This window comes from Cervus canadensis, chromosome 29, assembly GCF_019320065.1.
Source record: "Cervus canadensis isolate Bull #8, Minnesota chromosome 29, ASM1932006v1, whole genome shotgun sequence".
NCBI classification, from domain to species: domain Eukaryota; kingdom Metazoa; phylum Chordata; class Mammalia; order Artiodactyla; family Cervidae; genus Cervus; species Cervus canadensis.
In genome coordinates this window covers 15,697,842-15,720,506 of record NC_057414.1, presented here as the reverse complement: position 1 = coordinate 15,720,506, position 22,665 = coordinate 15,697,842, and the positions used below count along the sequence as shown (strand labels likewise).

At 40.9% G+C, this 22,665-nt stretch overlaps 1 protein-coding gene and 1 long non-coding RNA gene across 2 annotated transcripts in view; one reads left to right on the top strand and one right to left on the bottom strand.

Moving 5' to 3' along the window:
* Positions 1-22,665, bottom strand: part of HEPHL1 (hephaestin like 1) — a 98,084-nt gene that overhangs the window by 26,228 nt on the left and 49,191 nt on the right. Inside the window, exons 7-12 of the mRNA XM_043451840.1 lie at positions 21,848-21,987; positions 21,573-21,704; positions 19,605-19,816; positions 16,085-16,235; positions 8,677-8,889; positions 5,608-5,821 (exon numbers count right to left, since the gene is read on the bottom strand). Of these exons, the coding sequence (XP_043307775.1) occupies positions 5,608-5,821; positions 8,677-8,889; positions 16,085-16,235; positions 19,605-19,816; positions 21,573-21,704; positions 21,848-21,987 (1,062 nt within the window). The remainder of the gene's footprint in view (positions 1-5,607; positions 5,822-8,676; positions 8,890-16,084; positions 16,236-19,604; positions 19,817-21,572; positions 21,705-21,847; positions 21,988-22,665) is intronic.
* On the top strand, positions 19,643-20,965 carry LOC122430906. The gene is made up of 3 exons (XR_006266403.1): positions 19,643-19,706; positions 19,812-19,961; positions 20,691-20,965. It is a non-coding gene; the product is annotated as an uncharacterized LOC122430906 (long non-coding RNA).

Genomic DNA, 22,665 nt, shown 5'->3' with positions numbered 1-22,665 from the left:
GGAGGGACCAATGACGGGGAGAGGGCAGTGAGGGAGACTCGAGAGGGAGGCGATATATGCATACTTACAGCTGATTCATGTTGTGTGGCAGAAACCAACACAACATTGTAAAGCAATTAGTCTCAATTAAAAAAAAAAAAAACAAAAAAACCCTGCTGGGTGCTGCATAGGGCCAAACTTAGTCAGAGACTCCTAAAGGCACTTTGAGGTTACATTCTGTTCCTGGGACCAACCAACCTCACACACATGCTAACCCATGCACTTGCGCACACCCCACCATCTTGCTTTCCTTCAGATTTCATATGTTGTTCTGTACCTTGCTATGTTTTTCCACTGTAAAGATCTCAAGAAAGTCTGGGTTGTGTATTGCGCATATGCGTGCGTGCAAAGTCTCTTCAGTCAGCTCAGACTCTTTGTGACCCTATGGACTGTAACTCACCAGGCTCCTCTGTCCATGGGATTCTCCAGGCAAGAATACTGGAGTGGGTTGCCATGCCCTCCTCCAGGGGATCTTCCAACCCAGGGATCGAACCCGTGCTTCCTGTGGCTCCTGAATTGCAGGTGGATTCTTTCCCGCTGGGCCACCAGGGAAGCCCCGTGTTCTGCATATACTTATATACAAATATAAATATGGTTGATTCTTGTTATTCACAATAGTGTGCTCTAGAGAGTCACCACAAATACTGAACCATTGTTCCTAAGGGAATTACAGGGTTAGGTTCCTTCAAATCTCCGGTTACAATATATTTATTAACAGATCAATATATAAATTTGATAGATGTGTGTTTCTGTTTAAAGACATCTCATGTGATATATATTGCTGATCCATAAACACTGAACTCATGACCGATAATACACTGACTCATGCTTGGATGAAGCTTATCTAAAACCTGCTTTTCCTCTGTTAGGTGTATTACAGCCTTCCAGTGCTTAGGAATCCTAGACAGCATTTCAGCCCTACTCTGGGTGGGGAGGGACATTTTAAACAGCTAAGTCACCAACAAAAAGAACAAGGAGGAAAAAAGTGACGCTAAATAGATGACTAAAAGGACAGTTGGGAGAGCTAAAACAAGGAAACAGCGATGCCTTGTTGGTTTGACCTCTGCTGGGAATGTGAACATCAGGTGACACAAATTTTTCACTGCTCTACAAGTGACAACGAAAGCACCACAAGAATTGATTTGAGGGTTACAGATAAATTTCAGCAAGTGGGCAAATTTGCAAATATGAAATCTGCAAATAATGAGGATCAACTCTATATTTTATCTAGTACCAACCTAAATCACTACAAAAGGCAGAAACAAATCTATCAACTTCATCTCCAAAATATATTGTGCCTCACATTTTCCATGGTCAAACTGCCCACACTATAACCTAAGTCACCAACTTCATCTGTTGATTCACCGGTATTAACTGAAACTGTTCCTCCCTGTGTTCTCTGCTCCTGATTCTCCTCCCTTTCCTCTCCTGTCTACAGAGGCAGAGAGGTCCTAAACTACACATTTGAATACATCAGTCCTTGTCGAAAAGATTTTTATGGCTTCCCACTGGCAGACTCCTTGATTTAGCTCTCATACCCCTTTCCCTGAAGCGAAGAGCTGACACATTGGAAAAGACCCTGATGCTGAGAAAGACTGAAAGCAAAAGGGGAAGGAGGCAGCAGAGGATGAGATGGTTAGGTAGCATCACCGCCTCAATGGACAAGAATTTGAGCAAACTCTGGGAGACAGTGGAGGGCAGAGGAGTCTGGAGGGCTGCAGTCCATGGGGTTGCAACATGACCTAGTGACTGAACAACAACAAAACTTCCCCACTTGCCTCTGCCAAGCTCCCAAGCCTGGTTTCCCATCACCACTACCCACATACTCTATGCTCACGCCATTCTGCACACTCCCTCTCTTGAACCCCGAAGGCCCTCCACACCTGCAGAGCTTCCCCATGCTGCCTTCCTGTACTGTCCACCTCTTCAACGGGCCCTCCCTTCAAAGACCACCTCCTCCCAGAAGCCTTCCCTGACCACCCACCCTCTGCCCCTACCACAGTGACTGCATGACTCAGCGTGTTTGCTCTAATGTCTTCCCCCCTGGAACATGAAATCTGTGCAGAAAGGACCTTCTCAGCACTGTTTGCACAATCCCTGAGCACACAGTAGGTATTTTACAAATGCACGTATACCTTCTACCCCCCACTGTGTGCTTTCCAAGGAAGAAAATTTTCTTCTACTTTTATTTTCCAGGAGTCCTAGTAGCATGTGTGGTGGTGATAAGCCCAGACTACCTGTGCTGTTTTCTAGCTTCCCTCCTCTGCAAAATGAGGTGATAATCATTCACCCAACTCCCAGGAGTGATGTGAGGATCATAGAAGTTGAGACCTGTAAAGCTGTGTCAGCATCAGACACCTGTTAAGAACCACCTGAGTGCTTACTCTACCGTCATCTCACTGGGAGGTCATGTGACGGTGCTGGGCCAAAGCTGATGGAATGGGAAATGCTCAGCAAAAGGCCTGGCTTATGAAGGGTGGTGCTCAATAGATGCTGAGTCTTACATCAAATCCCAGGTTAGTTAAATTACATGCGCATCAGTCCACAAGTTCAAGAGTGCTAGGAAGTGAAGTGAAAGTCGCTTAGTCGTGTCCAACTCCTTGCGACCCCATGGACTATACAGTCCATGGAATTCTCCAGGTCAGAATACTGGAGTGGGTAGCCTTTCCCTTCCCCAGTGGATCTTCCCCACCCAGAGATCGAACCAGGGTCTCCTGCATTGCAGGCAGACTCTTTACCAGATGAGCTATGAGGGAATTCTCTATAGCAACCTACTCTCTGTTTTCAAATTCCCTCTCACTGCACAGACCCTGGCATTGTGCTGACGGTCCCATCTGTTGCCTTTCTGGGATCCTGAGTTCTCCCCACTATGTTCTTAGGAAGCCACAGGGAAAGACTTCCAGGTTCCAAGGTGAGGCAGAGGGTCTGTGCTGACCAGGAAAATAAATGTTTCAGGGAAAAACCATACTGAGGGGTGGTTTGGAACCCAGAGGTGTCCTAAGATATGGCCTCGGGTCAAACGGTAGATGCAGAGTAAGGGGTAGGAGGGCATTTGCTCCTGGGCTCTGATCTACAGGGGTGCCACAGACTGCCAGTGGGGCAACCTGCCACTGCAACTCTGTCCTGCATTTTTACCTACAGAGCTGCTGCTTTTTAAACAGGTGAAATCAATTTTAACAATTTCAGTTAACCCAACACAACCAAAATTTTATCATTTCATCATGTGATAATTGTAAAATATTTATTAGTTATATAGCTTATGTTTTTGTTCATACTGATTCTATGAAATCCAGAGTATGTTTTATACTTACGGCTCATCTCAATTTGGACTACCACATTTCAAGTGTTCTGTAGCCAAGTATGGATACAGTCTACTATATTAGTGCTGATCTAGAAGACTGTGGTTGTGGCTCTTCTGTTGTATTTTTAATAGATGAAAATGCTCTCATTTCACTTTGTTGTCATTTATTTATGGGCAAGACCAGAATGGCAGGGACAGGGTGCAGACACACCACCACCCTCTATCTGTCTAAGAAGCTTGAAAGACAATCCCAGAAGATCAAAGCTAGCTCTTTCTGTCAGCCTGGAGGGATGGGGCTGAAAACAGAAATTACACTGAGCTTCAAGAAAAGAAGGATATATTTCTTACACACTCATTGGCTAGGACTGTACATGTGACAATTATTATACAATAATATCTTCAGAGACAGCAGCCTGTTAATGAAATAATTATTTTAGAAAAGACCAAATTGGTATTCATTTCACTTTATACTGAATTATCCATTTTTAACTTGTATAAGCAGCACTACTTTGGCAGGGGGTGTGTCTGGTTTAACAAAACGTGTTGGTGAATAATTGAAGTGAAGTGAAGTGAAAGTCACTCAGTCATGTCCGACTCTTTGTGACCCCATGGATTGTAGCCTGCCAGGCTCCTCTGTCCACAGGATTCTCCAGGCAAGAATACTGGAGTGGGTTGCCATTTCCTTCTTCCTGAGAAGGGCTACCCATCCAGGCAACCCACTCCAGTGTTCTTGCCTGGAGAATCCTGTGGACAGAGGAGCCTGGTGGGCTGCCGTCTATGGGGTCGCACAGAGTTGGACATGACTGAAGCGACTTAGCATGCCTGCATGCATTGGAGAAGGAAATGGCAACCCACTCCAGTATTCTTGCCTGGAGAATCCCAAAGACAGAGGAGCCTGGTGGGCTGCCGTCTATGGGGTCGCACAGAGTCAGACACGACTGAAGCGACTTAGCAGCAGCAGCCCTTCCCAAGGGATGTTTGCAACCCAGGGATCAAACCCAGGTCTCCCACATTGCAGGCGGATTCTTTACTGTCTGAGCCACCAGGAAGCCCAAGAGTACTGGAGTGGGCAGCCTACCCCTTCTCCAGCGGACCTTCCCGACCCAGGGATTGAACCGGGTGGCCTGCATTGCAGGTAGGCTCTTTACCAGCTGAGCTACCAGGGAAACCTGGTGAATCTTTGAATGAATTTTAAATCATCCTACCCTCGAGGCAAATCTTTTAAAACTGAAGAGTGATTTTGTTTCTTCATTTATCCACAAGGTGGCACCATTATAACTCTTTCCATGAGCCTGAACCCCCAAAACAGGCCGAGTAAGAAAAACAGAACAGGTTATGATTCCTAATAGCTGGTGTAGAGGAGTTGGTGGGGGTCATAACCACAGAAGATGCATGAGGGCGCGTGAGGGCTGGGGAAGAGAAGGCAAGGTCTGTGTGATAACAAATGTCAAAGAGGACCAGGACATGAACGTCAGCATGGCATGGTGATGAGAGCACGGATTTGTCCTTCAAAAATGTCAGTGTTCAATTCCACCTCTGCCAGTGACTAAGTGAACCAGTCCCCACCTGCATACATGGGGCGGTGCCACCCAGGCAGAAGGTGCTAACCCCGGGGAGGAGGCCTGCAGGCCTGCCCCCCTGCCCCGCCCCACCCCAGACAGTTCAGCCCTGAAGGCCAGGTCGGAGAGCACCCGTGCTCAGCAGCGCGCAAGGTCCTCGAGCCCGCGGATTCCTCGGTGCTCGGCACGAGCAGCGCCTTCACAGAAGGGCCAGCCTCGCGGATGCTCTGGAGACCAGGTCAACAAGGGGACCTTCCTGCCCCAGCCCGGGGCTCTCCGCTTCCCCCGCCCCTCGGGTGTCCCCGCGGCCAGTGACTGCCGGCGGCCCCTCCCCCCACCCCGGCCCATCTACAGCGCCCCCCCTTTCCCCACCCCGCCCATCTGCAGCGCCCACCCCTCCACCCCCCACCCCCAGCTCTGCGCAGCGGCCCTGGTTCTCGCTGCATCGCTTCCCCCCGGGTCCCCGGGAGGAGAGCCCCTGCGCTGACCTGCCCCGCGCTCGCCAGCCTCCTGGGGACCAGACTGGCTTCAGACGGCTCCCTCGGAGGGGGACGGCGACTTCCCTAGGCTTTCGTGTTCCTGGGTGACATGTCTGTCTGCCAGGACTGGGCAGACAACACCCGGGGCTCTTTTACGTTTGGCGTTTGCCGAACGTCCACGCACGTGTGCTAACCCACCCCAGAGACGGCGGCGGTCGGCCTGTGGTACCTTTCCCCTCCTGCGTCCAAGTGCTGCTTTTCGAACTCCCAGTTTTTGTTAGGGGCATAATCCCATTCTACCTCTTCAGCGGCGATGTAAAAGGTTCTTATCATCCCATAGGGCTGCTCAGGAGGGTCCTTATTGCCGCAGCTGCTGACCTCATATATCTGATGCATGCCTCTCGCCAAGTGGTGCAGGGTGGAGCAAAAGACCCTGAAGACGCCTGGAAGAGACAGGGCTTGGCGTTCAGAGCAATGCTCGAGCGTTTGCTTTTGGTTTGCTAGCAAACCTCCGTAATTATTACAAAATAACCAGTCAGGTGAATTTTTAAGATATCAACATTCTATAGCATTTAAAAATCAGACCCTAAGAGGAATAAATTACTTGTAAATATATTTACGTATGGGGAAAAAATACCATCTGAAATTCGTCTGTCATGTCCAAAAACAAATAAAAAAGAAACTTGCAAAGTTGCTGCCAAGAAATGGTTTCTCTGGGTCTCCCCTATTGTACACACCTATTAGAGGATAGTCACTCCAGTTTAAAAGGAACTAATTACCTGTCTAGACAAAGTTCAAATTAGGTCATGCTTCTGAAGTCATGTCTTTTGCCCTAAAGGCTTTCATAAGCTATAAGGTGCAATATACAAATAAGCTATTACTCTTAAAGCTAAAGGTATTTTTTCATTAAGCAGAGGAGAGTCTGATTTCCAGTGGTAGGTCTACATTATGCCAGATGAAAAGGAAAAAGAAATAGCAACCATCATATCTGACTGAGAACTATATGATTTTTTAAGCTGAATTTTCTAGATGCCTTGGCATCAGATATACATATTTTAATTAAATTCACAATAAAATCACACAAAATCAAATTACTGGAAGATGTTAATTCAGGGAAATTATTGGATCAACAAATCTTCTTCTCTAGTTGACTCTGTTCTCAGAGGTGAATGAGAGTGTGGGTCTCATTAACTATCTGCAATACACAGAGATAGCATCTATCATGTCTAAATATTGCCAAATTATCCCTTCAGGATGAGCCCAAACCACTGGTTCATAGGGTACCCTAGCATGCCCAGGCACAAACGGTGACCCTCTGTAAAAACAAAGAGAAGACCCTTCTGACAACAGAGGTGGCCAGAGCTCCCTCTGCGGGTGCTGGTCTCCGGGCAGCCCGCGATTTGTGTGCTCACCATCCTTCAACAGAGGAGGAATTTTCTTTTCTAAGAACAAAGAGGAGCTTAAAGCCTTGATTATGGTGATATTTTCACAGATGCGTACTACTTCCACACTCATCAATTTACATGTATTAAATATACAGCTTTTTGTGTTTCAGTCATACATCAATAAAGTGGTTTTAAAAAAAAAAAGATCAAAGAGGAAATGTTTGACTTTCAGCTGACAGGCTACTCTACCCATGATTGGGTACTCCTTTTAGCTTAGAGGATTGGGACGGCAATAGGTGAAATGACTCAGCTTTTCAGCAGTCACTGATTTATGCTCACCGCCAAACATAAACTGGAAAGCATTGTCATGTAGCTCTTCAGAAGCCTGTAGGGCCCATGAGTAAGTAACCATGTCCCTAAAATTATTCCAGCCTTCCCTAGCTTTGACTGCTGTTTCTATGGATTAAAACTATTTGGCTGTTTCCCTCTTGTCCCCTCTTTGGTCTTGAAGAGTGAATTTTTAAAAAGTAATTGTTCCAAAGGCATCCCTTGGGGTGATTCATAATTGATCAATCAACTAATATAGAAAGGTTGAATACTAGAAGCTTACAAGGCAAGGATTAATGGAGCTCCTAGTCTGAGGCAGTTCTTTGGCAAAAGTTTTGAAGCTCAAGCCTCTTTTTTTCTTTTTTTTTCTTTAAAAATCCATGTATTTCATTTGGTGGGTAAGTCATGGAGACTTTTCCTCTCTCAACCAGATAACTGAATGTAAAATCATGGAGAAAAGATGCATTTACACTCACAGAGGCCAAAAGTGAATGTTGAGGTGGGGTTAGGTGGCTCCCAGGGTCCATATGTTTTCTATATATTTCTTTGATGACTTAAAATTTTAGATTTGTCTCAGGTAGAAATGTTTAACGTGTTAAGTGGTGACATAAGTCATATTTACTACTTGTTAATAGAAAAGACTAGCTTTGAAGAGCTTTATTTTCTTTTCTCTTTGAATTTTTTTTTCCCTCAAGTCTCAAATTCTTAACCAGTGACAGGGAGTAGCATCTAAAATGCAGTTCCAGTGTGAAGGAAAGAAATAAATACCTATTCATAAAGGAGACAGAGCAGGCAAGTACTTATCTTGAGTAGCATATTGGTTTCATTTTAAGACCAATGAAAAAGTTGGTTGAATATGCTGAATTGAATTAAGCACTTAATTGAATATGAACATGTTGAATATCCACAGCATTTACTATTCTTATTTTCCATGAGAGAGCATATGTTGCCAAATATTACTCTTTATCTTTTATTAAAATACCCCAGTGACCTAATTGACTTGTTAATCTCTAAGAGAAGGGATGGGTACTGGCACTTTAATGGGCTCTCCATGGACTCCGGATTCAACACAGCTTGCTTGCTGGGCACCAAAGAGAGTGACAATAGGCAAGTCCCTGTTTGGACTCATCAAGAGACCACTACCGATATCTAGAGAAGGGAGTCAAGTTCACATCTACAACCTGGAAGCAACCACCAGGCTGCTCATGTCTGGTTGATGCTTCCGAGCAGCAACTAAAATGAAGTTTGTGTTTAAAGACAATAAACAAGCAAACAAAAATACTCTTTCTTGGGGCTGAATTGTTCATGGATATAAATCAAGAGCATTCTCCTAGGATTTGTGAGGCCAGGTCGTTTAGAGGACTTCTACTTCTGCTTTATGGATGTTATTAGATGCTTTTCCTCTGTCCTTCACATTAAGTGTTTGAAATACAATAGTCAGGATTCTCTGATTCTACTCAAGGCTATATTTCCTTCTGCACACCCAGAAGTGCCCAAATTCGACCAGTTTCTTCTGGGGGAAGACCCTAAGAGTACTTGCCTGAAGATAGGAATCTGGTCACCTGAGCTGGCCCTGCCAAGTTTACCTGCACGGTCTGGCTGCATGAATGCCGTTGTGGAGACATGGGGAAACAGGGCCAGGGAGTCCCGGTGAGTCCCTCGTAGGTGGATGGTGTTCCCTTGAAAATAAACTCCATGCATGTCCGTGTCGGTGCCCATTCCAATCAGATGCCAGGAGACTCTATCCTTTTTGCACATGGTTAGGCCTGGCTGGTTGCCATACATGTAGCCATTAATAGCTAAATGGAAGGAAAAGAAGAGCAGAACCCACTATTATTCTGTAGATGTGCTAAAAGCGCATCACCTTAGTGAAAGGTTATCAGTGCATATGGGGCAGTGGTGGTCAAGTTCAAACTTTACAGAAGATCCTATTATCAGAGAATGAAGAGTACGGGGAAAAAGTCAGATGGTGTATCAAATTTAAATGGAGACTGAATTTAATAATGAATAATGAAAATACACTAAAACAGTGAAACTGTTCTGTTTAACAATGTATACACAGGACATGAATTCTAAGAATTAATAAGAAATAAACAAGTTGCTTTCTGAAGCAATTTTTTTCTGACAAAATTATTTGATAGCATTATATAATATCCTTCATTTCACATTTTAGTTTTGCATATTATAAAGAGCATCATCCTTGAAAAAAAATTTTAATATTTAAAAATATTTAAATATTAAATATTTGAAATATTAAATATGATATCAATATATTAATTATATAATATATTATATAATTAATATATAATATGTAAATATAAAATATTTAAACATTAAATATTTGTGTTATTGAATATTAATGTATTAATTGTATTATATATTCATTATATACAACTAACACATAATATATTGATATTATATAATTAATATATTAATTAATATAAATATTAAATATTAAGATATTTTTTAAAGGTTTCATGAATTTCCCAAAAGTCTTTTTTTAAAACTCTTGATGTGGAAGTCATTATCTTTTAAGGTTCTTATCCTGTCATCTCCCTTGTTAAGTGTCTTTTCCTCAGTTATTCATTTAATTCTGTCAGATCCTCATTTGCCAATGGTTTTACATTTCATTCTAGAAGTTATCAGACATCCCTTCACTGATTTTATGGATCTTGCATCACTTGAAAGACTTGCAATTGATTGATATTATATTTGCATGTCTGGTCAGGGAAGAGGGATTTGAGGAGTGGGGAAGGGACACTGAGTTTTAAGAGGTTGGCCCTTGAATAAATAATTTTGCCTTATGATAATTTTGATTTTCCAACTTCAGTAAAATAACTGACAAGACTTTGAATAATGGTCACTTAGATATGAAAAGTCTTTGTACCTCCAGAAATGCAAATTGCTTTTCTCTTTGACATCAACCTCAATCCACTGACAGTGGCTACATGTGCCCCCTCTGGGGAATGACCGCTATGACAGTACACTGAGGGGTGACCGCCTCATTGTGTCTCAGGTTTGATGTCCCGGAGAGAGACACCCCCCACTCCACTCCTTCTACGGCCCGTCCGCCACACACATAAGTGGTCTCCTGTTAGAATCTCGTTGTCAAATAAAATTACCTTTTGTTTCTTTATCTGCAGAATGAGTGGTGTTTGGTAATTTTACTCAAATGTCTGGAATTATTAGCAGAAATTCCAAGAAGCCCTGGAGCTGCTGAGAAGAATATCACACTTTCTGAAGAAAACCTTTGATCATGCTGTTGCAAATAAACTGTCTTGTCCATTGAATGTTAAATAGATATCACTGTAATTTTTTTAATTTATGTATTTTAATTACTAATTACTTTACAATATTGCAGTGGGTTTTGCCATACATTGACATGAATCAGCCATGGGTGTACAAGGGTGTACATTCCGAATCCCCCTCCCACCTCCCTCCCCATCCCATTGTAAATTGTAGTGCTAACAATTTAGTCCTTGTCTGGCTGGTAGAGAATTCTCTGTTGCCTTGGAACTTCACTTTCCTGAGAATTCCCTGGTGACCCAGTAGTTAGGATTCCACATTCTCACTGCTGGAGGCCCAGGTCAGGAAATTAAGATACCACAAAGCTGTGTGGCATGCCCTCACCCCCTCTGGAAAAGCCTCTTTTTCTGGAACATTCATTCATTCATTTATATATTTAACAAGCAGATTGGAACATAGACTGTATAACACGAGCAATGCAAACATTGTATGCCATGTAAGGTGTTTTCTCTTTGGTATTGTGGCCAACTATCTCCTACTCATGCAAGCAAGACTGGAGACAAAATTTAATTTATAATTAATGTGAAGCTTTATTTTTTCCAGTGGTCATGTATGGATGTGAGAGTTGGACTGTGAAGAAATGAGCGCCGAAGAATTGATGCTTTTGAACCGTGGTGTTGGAGAAGACTCTTGAGAGTCCCTTGTCCTACAAGGAGATCCAACCAGTCCATCCTAAAGGAGATCAGTCCTGGGTGTTCATTGGAAGGACTGATGCTGAAGCTGAAACTCCAGTACTTTGGCCACCTCATGCGAAGAGTTGACTCATTGGAAAAGCCCCTGATGCTGGGAGGGATTAGGGGCAGGAGGAGAAGGGGACGACAGAGGATGAGATGGCTGGGTGGCATCACCGACTCGATGGGCATGAGTTTGAGTAAACTCCGGGAGTTGGTGATGGACAGGGAGGCCTGGAGTGCTGTGATTCATGGGGTCGCAGAGAGTTGGACATGACTGAGTGACTGAGCTGAACTGAATATGAAGCTTAAACTAAATACATAATTTCCTTGAATTTTGCCTTAAACATGACATATTCTGCAGGTCTAAAATATACAAATGTATTTCAAATTGCCAAACCAAGAAGGGACTGGATTTGACATGATCCATTAGGTTGTTTTCTGTTTTCTATATATAGGCTTCTCTGTATATAGATCCCTCTTGCAGCCTAGCTTTTCCATTAACAAATTGCTATGTTTCCTAATTTATAGCTTAGTTTACCTTTTTATTGACTATTAGAAAGATTGGGAACAAATTTTGTCTTCAGTTGTATCAAATTTTTTTTGTAGAAGATGATGTTGAAAGTGCATTATTCCTTGTTTTCCATTAGTCCAAGAAGGGAACAGAGCATCTGAAACCACAGAAGTCTGAGCTGGTGCTGTGAGTCACTTGGAACCTTGAACATTTTGGGACTTCCATGGGAGAAAGAGAGACTTTTTTTTGCACTTCTTTGGGAGAGAAGGGGAAGGCTATTTCATTATTTTCTCATAATGTTTTAAAGACAATAAATAGATGCTATGAATGATCCTAAAACAAGGTCTGTTATATTGCCATGTTTGCTTTAGGCATTGAAAGAAATTTTTATTGAAACATATTTGATTTATAATATTATATTAGTTTTAAGTGTACAACATGGTGATTCAATATGTTTGTAGATTATACTCCATTTAAAGTTAATATAAAATAATGGCAATATTTCTGTATGTTGTATAATATACCCTTGTAGCTTATTTATTTTATTCATAGTAGTATCTTTTTCTTAATCCCGTAGCCCTATCTTACCCCTTCACCCTTCCCTCTCCCCACCGATAACCATTAGTTTGTTCTCTATACCTGTGAATCTGTTTTTTTGTTGTTGTATATATTCATTTGTTCTATTTTTTAGATTTCATATATAAGTGAAAGCATACAATATTTGTCTTTCTCTGTCTGACTTATTTCACTAAGCATAATATTCTCTAGTTCCATCCATGTTGTTGCAAATGGCAGAATTTCATTCCTTTTTTTATGCCTGAGTTTTATTCCCTATATATGTGTGTGTGTGTGTATATATATATATATATATATATATATATATATATATATGTATATGTATATGTATGTATATATACATGAACATTGGGCTGCATGCATCATTTTGAATTAGTGGTTTTGGGGTTTTTTGTTTCCAGAACTGAAATTGTTGGGTTATATGGTAGTTCTGTTTTTATTTTTTTGAGACACTGCCATACTGTTTTCCACAATGGCTGTATCAATTTACATTTCCACCAACTGTGTATAAGGGTTCCCTTTTCTCCACATCCCCTCTAGCATTTGCTGTTTGTGTCCTTTTTGATGATAGTTATTCTGACTAATGTGAGATATATCTCATCGTGGTTTCGATCTGCATCTCTCTGATGTAGCAGTGCTGTTGAGCATCTTTTCAGGTGCCTGTTGTTTGGCCATCTGCATGTCCTCTTTGGAAAAATGTCTTTTCAGTTCTTCTGCCCCATTTTTAATCACATTGTTTCTTTGATTTTGAGTTGCACAAGTTGTTTATATTTGTTGACTATTAATCTCTTGTCAGGCATATCATTTGCAAACATTTTCTCCCATTCAGTAGGTTGTCTTTTCATTTTGTTGATGGTTTCCTTTGCTGTGCACAAGCTTTTTAATTTAATTAGATCTCATTTGCTTATTTTTACTTTTATTTTCTTTACTTTAGGAGACAGATCCAAAAAACTATTCCTGGGATTTATGTCAAAGAGTGTTCTGCCTCTGTTTTTCTCTGGGAGTTTCATAGTATTCAGTCTTACATTTAGATCTTTAATTCCAATTATTTTTGTATACTGGTGTTAGAGAATCTTCTAATTTCATTCTTTTACATGTAGTTGTCCAGTTTTCCCTGAAACACTTATTATAGAGACTGTCTTTTCTCCATTCTATATTCTTGCCTCCTTTGTCATAGAGTAATTGACCAGAATCACATGGGTTTATTTTTAGCCTCTCTATTCTGTTCCTTTGATCTGTGTCTGGTTTTGTGCCAGTGCCAAACTATTTTGATTACTATGCTAACTCACTTCAGTTGTGTCCAACTCTTTGTGACCCTATGGACTGTAGCCCTCCAGGCTCCTCTATCCATGGGATTCTCCAGGCAAGAATACTCGAGTGAGTTGCTTTACCCTCCTCCGGGGATCTTCCCAACCCAGGGATGGAATGCTGTGTCCCTTATGTCTCTTGCATTGGCAGGTGGATTCTTTACCATTGGCGCCACCTGGGAAGCCCCTTGATTGTCTGAAGTCAAGCAGCATTGAGTCCTTCAGCTCTGTTCTTTCTCAAGATTCGTTTGGCTTTTTGGGGTCTTTTGTGTTTCTATACAAATTTTAAAATTATTTGTTTTAGTTCTGTGAAAAATGCCCTTGATATTTTGATAGAGATTGCATTGAACCCATAGATTGCCTTGAGCAGAATGGTCATTTAAAAATATTGATTCTTACTATCCAAGATCACAGTATATCTTTGCCATCTGTTTTTGTCTTTTCCATCTTCAGTTTCTTTCATCAATGTCATATATTTTTCTGAGTACAAGTCCTTTGCCTCTTCAGATAGGCTTATTCCTAGGTATTTTATTCTTTTTGGTGAGATGGTAAGTGAGATTGTTTTCTTAATTTCTTTTTTTTTATAATGCATTGTTAGTGTCTATAAATGTAACAGATTTCTGTATATTAATTTTGTATTCTGCAACTTTACTAAATTCATTGATGAGCTCTAGTAGTTTTCTGGTGACTTCATTAGGATTTTCTATGTATTGTATGCCACCTGAAAACAGTAATAGTTTTACTTCTTCCTTTCCAATTTGGATGACTTATTTCCTTTTCTTTCGATTACTGTGACTTAGACTCCCATTATTATGTTGAATAAAAGTGGCAAGAGTGGGTATCCTTGTCTCGTTCCTAATGTTAGAGGAAATGCTTTCAGCTTTTTACCATTGAGTATAATGTTAGCTGTGGATTTGTCACATATGGCTTTTATTATACTAAGGTAAGTTCCCTCTATGCCCACTTTCTGGAGAATTTTTTATCAAAAATGGGTGGTGAATTTTGTCAAAAGCTTTTTCTGCATCTATTGAGAGGACCATACTGTTTTTACTCTTCAGTTTGTTAATGTGGTATCTCACATTGGTTGTTTGTGGGTATTAAAAAAAATCCTTGCATCCCTGAGATATATTCCACTTGACCATAGTGCATTATCCTTTTAATATATTATTAGATTCAGTTGGATGATATTTTGTTGAGGATTTTTGCATCTGTGTTCACTGGTGATATTGGCCTGTGATTTTCCTTTTTTGTGTGTGATACTTTTGTCTGGTTTTAGTATCAGGGTGATGATGGACTCATAGAATGAGTTTGGAAGCATTCTTTTCTCTGCAATTATTTGGAATAGTTTTAAAATGTAGGTGTTAACTCTTCTCTAAACATTTGGTAGAATTCCAATTCTACCATATGGTGAAGCCATCTGGTCCTGGATTTTTGTTTGTTGGGAATTTTTTAATTAGTGACTCAATTTCATTCCTGGTAAGTGGTATATTCATATTTTCTATTTCTTTCTGACTCAGTCTTAGTAGATTGTGCATTTTTAAGGATTTGTCCACTTCTTCCAGGTTGTCCATTTTATTGGCAAATAGGTGCTTGTAGTAGTCTTTTATGTTCCTTTATATTTCTGTGGTATCTGTTGTAACCTCTCCTTTTTCATTTCTGATTTTATTGATCTGGGTCCTCTCTATTTTTTTCTTCATGAGTCTAGTTAAAGGTTTATCAATTTTATTTAACTTTTCAAAGAACCAGCTTTTAATTTCATTGATCCTTTCTATTTTTGTCTCTATTTCTCTTATTTCTGCTCTTATCATTATGACTTCTTATATTTCACTAACATTAGGCTTTATTTGCTCTTTCTCTAGATTTTTTAGGTATAAAGTTAGGTTTTTATTTGAAATTTTTCTTTTCCTGAAGTAAGCTTTTAAATTCTGTTTTAGAACCATTTTTGCTATCTCATAAGTTTTGGATTATCATGTTTTTATTTTCATTTATCTCTAGGTATTTTTTAATTTCCTCTTTGATTTCTTCAGTGATGCATTGGTTGTTTAGTAGTATATTGTTCAGCCTTCACATGTTGTGTTTTTTTGGAGTTTTTTACTCAAAGTTAATTTCCAGTCTTATATAGCATTGTTTTCAGAAAAGATGCTTGATGTGTCTTCAATTTTCTTAAATTTACAGAGGCTTGTTTAGTGGCTTAGCATACAATCTATCCTGGAGAATGTTCTGTTTGCACTTGAAAAGAATGTGTATTCTGTTACTCTTGGATGAAATTATATATTTATATATATATATAAAATATATATATCTGTATATATACACACAGATAGATATATACATAACTGTAATTTTCTACATTTATTATGTACTGTGACCTTTGCTAGTTCAAATTTTGTATTATTTTATCTAAAGCTGATGAAGTGCTTTAGAAGTATTAATTAAGTTTCACATCTCTTGAGATGGGGAAATTTCACCATACCTTGTGAGGCTAGAGCCACAAAATATTTTCGTCATGACCAAGGACAATACCCAAGAAACCAAGCTTAAGATAACTAAAGCATTCCAAACATTTTCACTTCAAATGTGATTATGACTTGAATTTACAAGAGGAAAAGATTTTTCATACCGTGCATTCGGTTGGACTTCACAAACTCTTTGTCCTCCTTGTCAACGCTGAAGGGATGCCAGGTAAACTTCTGAATATTTTCATCAAGATACCTGCTCAGATTCTCATCAAAGACTGTGATTAGTAGGTAAAATTCCTTGTCTATTCCTTTCTACAGAGAAGAAAGAAATGAACGTATTAAAGTATAGCTTGGAGGACTTCTTAGCTCTACCTCACTTTCAAAGTTAACACGAAGTAACACAAAGTAAATTAGGATCAACATCAGCCATAGATTTACTGGATCATTTTGTAAATCAAGATTCTGATAAATTCATTCTACACCCAATAAATTCATCTTCCTCATTATATCCTTTCCCCTCCCCATGTGACCTCCTCAGAGGAAGTAAGACCCTGTTCAGAAGCTTTCCTAATCTGCAGTACTCCTATTCTCAGGCTGGTCATCACCACGTTATTTTCGTCACTCTAAACTCCGTGTCCTGGACTCGGCCTCTCTGACCTCATCTCCTTGTATTCACCCCCTAGCTCACTCCAGCCACCCTGATCTTTTGCTCCTCTGTGAATACACCTACTTCATTCCTGCCTCAAGACCTTTTCACATGCTGTTCCCGTTGTCTAGAAGGTTCTCCTAGGTCTTGCCCGGCTCCCTTCCTTATTCTGTTCCATCCCTGCACTAATATCACCTCCCCAGAGCACTCTCGCCCCACCCTAGCTAAAAGTCCCTCATCTTCCCTCCTGCCTACAAACTCACTCACTTTTCCACACTCTACTCTTCTTCGTAGCACTTATCTCCACCTAAAATATTTTATGTATGCACTTAAACTTTTGACTGTTGTCCCACTGTAATGTAGGCTTTGATAGGGTAGGGAAGTTTTGGGTATCTTTATGTATTCCCAGCTCCAACAAAAATGCCTGAAAAACTGGGCACTTAAAACATGTTTTTGAGTGAGATAACGAATTCATGTCATTCATGGCTTTGCTAAATTATATTACTTTGAGTTGATAACGAGGGACTAATTCCCATTGTGGATATTCCTAAACCATCTATTTGAATATTACTGACCACACAGCATACTGAATTGTTAAAATCTACTTTTCTTTAAAGCTGAACCAGAGAGGTAACTGTGTTTTCTGTCTCTCAACCATCTTCCCACCTCTAATGGACTCCCTCCCAATCTACCCTTCATCCTGTCATCTACTCCAGAGGGACCCACACCAGTGCCATCTGATCACATCTCTCTCCTTCTCAATCTGGACAATACAATGTAATTCACAGTGATAGGTCCCTGCCTACCTTCTCAGCCTCATCTCTTGGCCCTTCCCTCCTGACACCTGAGCCAAAGCAAGCCCAAGATCCTTGCAGCAATCTGAACTTGCTGTGTTCAGCAGGCCTCTGTCCTTTATGCGTGTTCTCCCTCAACTTTGATGGTCTGCCACCCTAATCCAACTGCAAGGGACAGCTCAGCTGTCCCAGCTCTGTGATGCTTTCTTAACTGCTCATTGAAGGTAAGGTTATTTTTTACTTTATGTTCTTACTATACCTTATGTACATTTACTGCTTTTATCACATGGTGTTTTAGAAGGCAATAGTTTTAGATTTTGGGCTATGGAAAGAAACAATATAGGCTTAAGATTTTTCAAAATAAAATATTAAAACTGGAGGAGGAATAAGGGATCAAATATATTGGGAAAGATATCGGGTTCTAGTGCCATTTTGCTTACATGTTATGACAACTGAGACAAATGACTTGTCTTCTCTAAGTCCTAATTCCTTCATTTGCAAAATGAGGATATGAGTTGTCCCTATTTCATATTTTTTGAGGGGTTAAATTTGATACTATAGGCAAAGCACTTGATGCATCCTCTAGCAAACACTGAGTACCTGGTGTTAACTGCTATTAACTGTGGTTGTGTTTGTAGGCAGGATGAGAAGGAACCACTGAGAGGAATTTGGTTGGAGAGCCTCATCATCTGAGAGTCATCTGTAAGGTAACTGGGTCTATGAAAGGGGAAATTAGCCCAGCGGGAGGTTAGAAGGTAGGTATAGGACCCTGTGTAGTGATTAATTTTGTGTCAACTTGTTGGGGTGCCCAGATATTTGGTCAAACTTTTTTCTAGCTATTTCCATGAGGGTGTGCTTGGATGAGATTAACATCTGATTCAGCAACTAAGTGAAGCAGATCGCCCTCCCTAGTGTGGGTGAGCCTCATCCAATCATTTGAAGGCCTTAACAGAACAACAAAAAATCTGACCCTCTTATAAGTAAAAGGGGATTCTTCCTGCCTTTGAACTGGAACAACAGCTTTTGCTTGCGTTTGAACTCAAAGTCAAACACAGGCTCTTCCTTTCAAGACCCTGCTGGCCTTTTGGGTCTCCTGAGTCTCTTTCTATGACTCACCCTGCATATCTTGAAACTTGTCATCCTCCATAGTCATGTCAGCCTGCTCCTTATCATAATTTTCTTTCTATCTATATATACATCCTAATAGTTCTTCTTTTCTACAGAACTAGGATTAATGCTAAATATAAAATATACCATTTAAACAAATAGCTTGCTATTTCTGATTGGTAAAATAATTCAAAATGATTAAGTAGCTGACTTTCCCTCTTCCATCAGTGTGTTTAATATCATGTAGATATAGCTTGAAATGTTATGCTTTGCCACACTAACCAGCGTGGCTCAATCAAAGCCTCCAAGTTGGGACTTGCAAGAAAATATCTACTTGTTTTCTTGTTTCTTTGGTCACAGTGATTAACTCCTGGATTATAGTGGTGAGCTACAGTGATTCTCAAACTTGGTTGCACATTGGAATCACCTGGAGATTCTGACTTAATTGGTCTGAAACACCTGAATAAAGGATGTTTAAAAGGGCCCCAGGTTGTTGTTTTTTTTTAAGGGTGGGCGGCCAGGTAAGTCTAATTTGTAGACAAGTTTGAGAAAATTGCATACATGCTAAGTTGCGTCAGTTTTGTCTGACTCTGTGCAACCGTATGGACTAAAGCCTGCCAGGCTTCTCTGTCTATGGGATTTTGCAGGCAAGAATAGTGGAGAGGGTTACCACACCCTTCCCTGGGGGATCTTCCTGACTCAGGGATCTAACCTGCAACTCTTATGTCTACCTGCATTAGCAGGCAGGTTCTTTACCACCTTGAGAAAATTTGCCTCCTGTCCCCCCAAAATCCCAATTTATATTCTATATAGGTCTCCGGAGATTCTAGAATCAAAGCAATGCCCAGGGAAAGAGAGTCACCAAATCCCAGCCAAACAAGCAGAGATCCTGGCTTTCTGCATAGGCATCAGTAACTTTCAGATCTTAAATTTACACTAAATTACCTTAAATTAAAATTTGCATCTTAAATTTATGAAAAATAAAATAAAATCCTCATTATGTAGAAGTAGATTTCGAGAGCAATGAGGAAAAAATTCACCTTTTTGTAATGGAGGATTACTATTTACTCTCTAGCCACATTCCTGATCTCTCTTACATACAACCCTGTGAGCCTGGTGACCTTTGAGACCTACCTGTGTTGCATCAGCATTGAGAATGCCCCTTTTACAGACTAGCAAAGGCCCTACAAGGCCTGAGCTCGTGTCCTTGATCGGTTCAACGGCTGAGAAGTAAAGGTAAGTCAGACAGGGTGGGTCATCAGCTGTTGGGCTGACACTTTCAGGCACCGTCCATGTGTATGTGAAGATCTCACCGGGCTTAACATGTGCCCCTGGCTTCAGAAATCCTGTGGAGACAAGTAAAACAGCTACTCAAAGCAACAGCCAGGAATGAGGAACTTGTCAGACTGGGTCTTCCAGCTCAGAGTGCGTCTCTGTCTGAGGATGTGCTTGGTGGAAGGACAGTTGTTTCCACTGAATCCTATCAGAGAGGTCAGTACCACCATCTGCTGTTTTATGAGATAGATGCTTATATCAAAGGACTATCTTCTTCACAGTTTATACTTAATATCTTCATAGGTACTACTTCTTACTCAAATCTCAAGTTTAGCAAATATTAAAAGAGTGATAATTGTCTTTAAATTATCTTAAAGAGTGATAATTGCCCATTTATATATAAATGTAAATCCATAAAATAGCATTTAATACCTTCTATGATGTGGAATTTATTATATTTGGCCCTTTAGAGGATACCCCAAAAAGTTAAACAAGAGACCTACCTTTAAAGAGTTTTAAATCTAGAAGGTTGAACTAGGAAATAACCCAAATAACTACAAGTTAGCAGAGGTAAGCAAAGGACAAGGTAACAAAGCTGGTAAATGGCAGATTTGGGATTAAATCCAGGGCTGATTCCAAAGACTTTGTACTTGACCCTCACATTGTATTGTCAAATGAACACAATGAATCTCTTCAACTAGACTGAGGCCAGAGACTTCCTGCATTTCATCCAGGGCTTGCAAACAGTACGCAGTAAGTTTACTGAGATAAACAATAGAAATGTAGACATTTCGGCTGTCATTAGGGTTCTTTCTGCAAAAGTCATCGTGAGCATTTTGACTAAGGAAGAGAATGTGGGCAGAGGAGACATTGCTGCAGCGGGCAGGGGGTGCGGCGTGGGGAGACTAGGAATGGGGAATACTTCCTTCTCTGTTCCCTCCCCAGCATCGCAAAGCCTGCTCTGGACTGGGACCAGCCTCATACTTGGGAATAAAGAAGTATCTCAGGAGTCATGGAGTCTGCTCTAGCGATGAGAAAGGCTTCCCACATAGCCAGGATTTCCCAAGAACAGTATCATGAACGGAAGGATAGTTCCTGTGGCCACTGGGTAGAAGCTGTTTTTCTTACATGCAGACAGCCTGTGCTACATACTCTGTGATTGGGGGATACATATGTGACTGTAAGCCCACAAAAGTTTTAAATAAATATTTGCCCATAGAGACAAAGCAAAGCCCATGTGTAAGATTTTCATTTCAGTAAAACATTGGAAATCAGATTTTCCCCTTAGCCTTACCCAGAGAATTCCATGCAACTGCAGCAGAAAACTCTCCATCTTAGAGAAGTGGATGAGGCTGTGGATGAGCCCACTTTGAGATTTATTGTGTTACTGAGAGTAAAGGAATAGCATTAAGGTTTCCCAAGTATCTGTTGTGTGCCAGACCCTGTCCTGAATTCTGTCTTAAGTGAAGGGATAGTTGCTCAGTTGTGTCTGACTCTTTGCAACCCCATGGACTATATGTAGCCCCCCAGGCTCCTCTATCTATGGAATTCTCCATGAAAGAATACTGGAGTGGATAGCCATTCTCTTCCCCAGGGGATCTTCCTGACCCAGGGATTGAACCCAGGTCTCCTGCATTGCAGGCAGATTCTTTACTGTCTGAGCCACCAAGGAAGCCCGTCTATCCCTTCTCAAAGCCCTGTGAGGTGAGCATCATTCTCTGCACTTGATAGAGGAGAAGAGTAAGGTTCAAAAAGTTGAAATAGCTAGCTCACAGAACTGGCAAGTAAAGGGCCCAGGATCCTCCCAAGGTGCAGACTAGGACTTACCATCTATGTTTGGGGCTGCATCAGAAGCTTTGTCATAGATCACACCATGGGGCAAAATACTGTAGACCTTGTCAGCTTTGTTGGCAAATGTCACTAATAGAGTGTCACCCACCTCTGCCTTGATGACGGGACCTAAGAAATGTTGAGGGAAGGAGGGAGAAGAGATGAAGAGAGACAGAGAAGTGAATGGGAGCTGAAGAGTCATTCCCTGTTAGATTATATGCCCCACTGAAATATCTCCCTCATTCCAAACATGACAGATGATTTCACTGTACCCAGAATTCCAAGGTGGGCTTCTGCCTCAGAGAATCTCTTTCTTCGAGTAAAAGTTGCATCAACATACTCTGTGTACCGAGCCTTCCAGTATTTCCCTCCTATTCTGTTGTCCCCTTGTATGAAGTAGAGCTCAGAGTCACTGTGGAAAGAGAAGGGAGTTGACTGGGAATACAACTCATACATAATTAAGTGCCTTAATTAGGGAGCTTTATTGTATTGTCTCTAGACCATTCATCCACCCATCTCCCCAGAAAAGATAGCACAGTCTTCAGCCAAGTTCCCAGGAATAGTCAACCAGCCTTAAAAGTCTTTAGAAGCTGTTTGGTGCTCAAGCTCATTTCTCTCTTAGCCATTGTACTTTCTTCCCCAGAGGTCCAGCAACCGAAGGAGGCACAGGTAAACTCCTTACTTACCAATATTGGAGTCCCAGATGGTGTCCTACAAAGTAACAAAGAGCTAACTGTTTTCTTTGCAAAATGGGCATCCCTCTATCTCTTGCTGATGTCAATATGAATAGTCTCTGCAAATAGTAAGCTCTGATATCTGGCATGATTAAGGAATGGAGTATCTAGTTAGTCAAGTAGTTTAATCAGTGGAGTTACCATATAAACTATATATACGAAATACCAAATTTCAAACTTGTGAAATACAATAATATAACTTCCAACTAGTACTATCCCTCCTCTGCTTCTGTCAGTGGTACCATCACACTTGCAGACATGCCGGCTGTGTCTTCTTTTTCTGCCTTTTCCTCTTTTCTTGTTCATCCTGACTTTGTAACCTTTTATTTTGCACCCTTCCTTTTCTACGCCTTTAT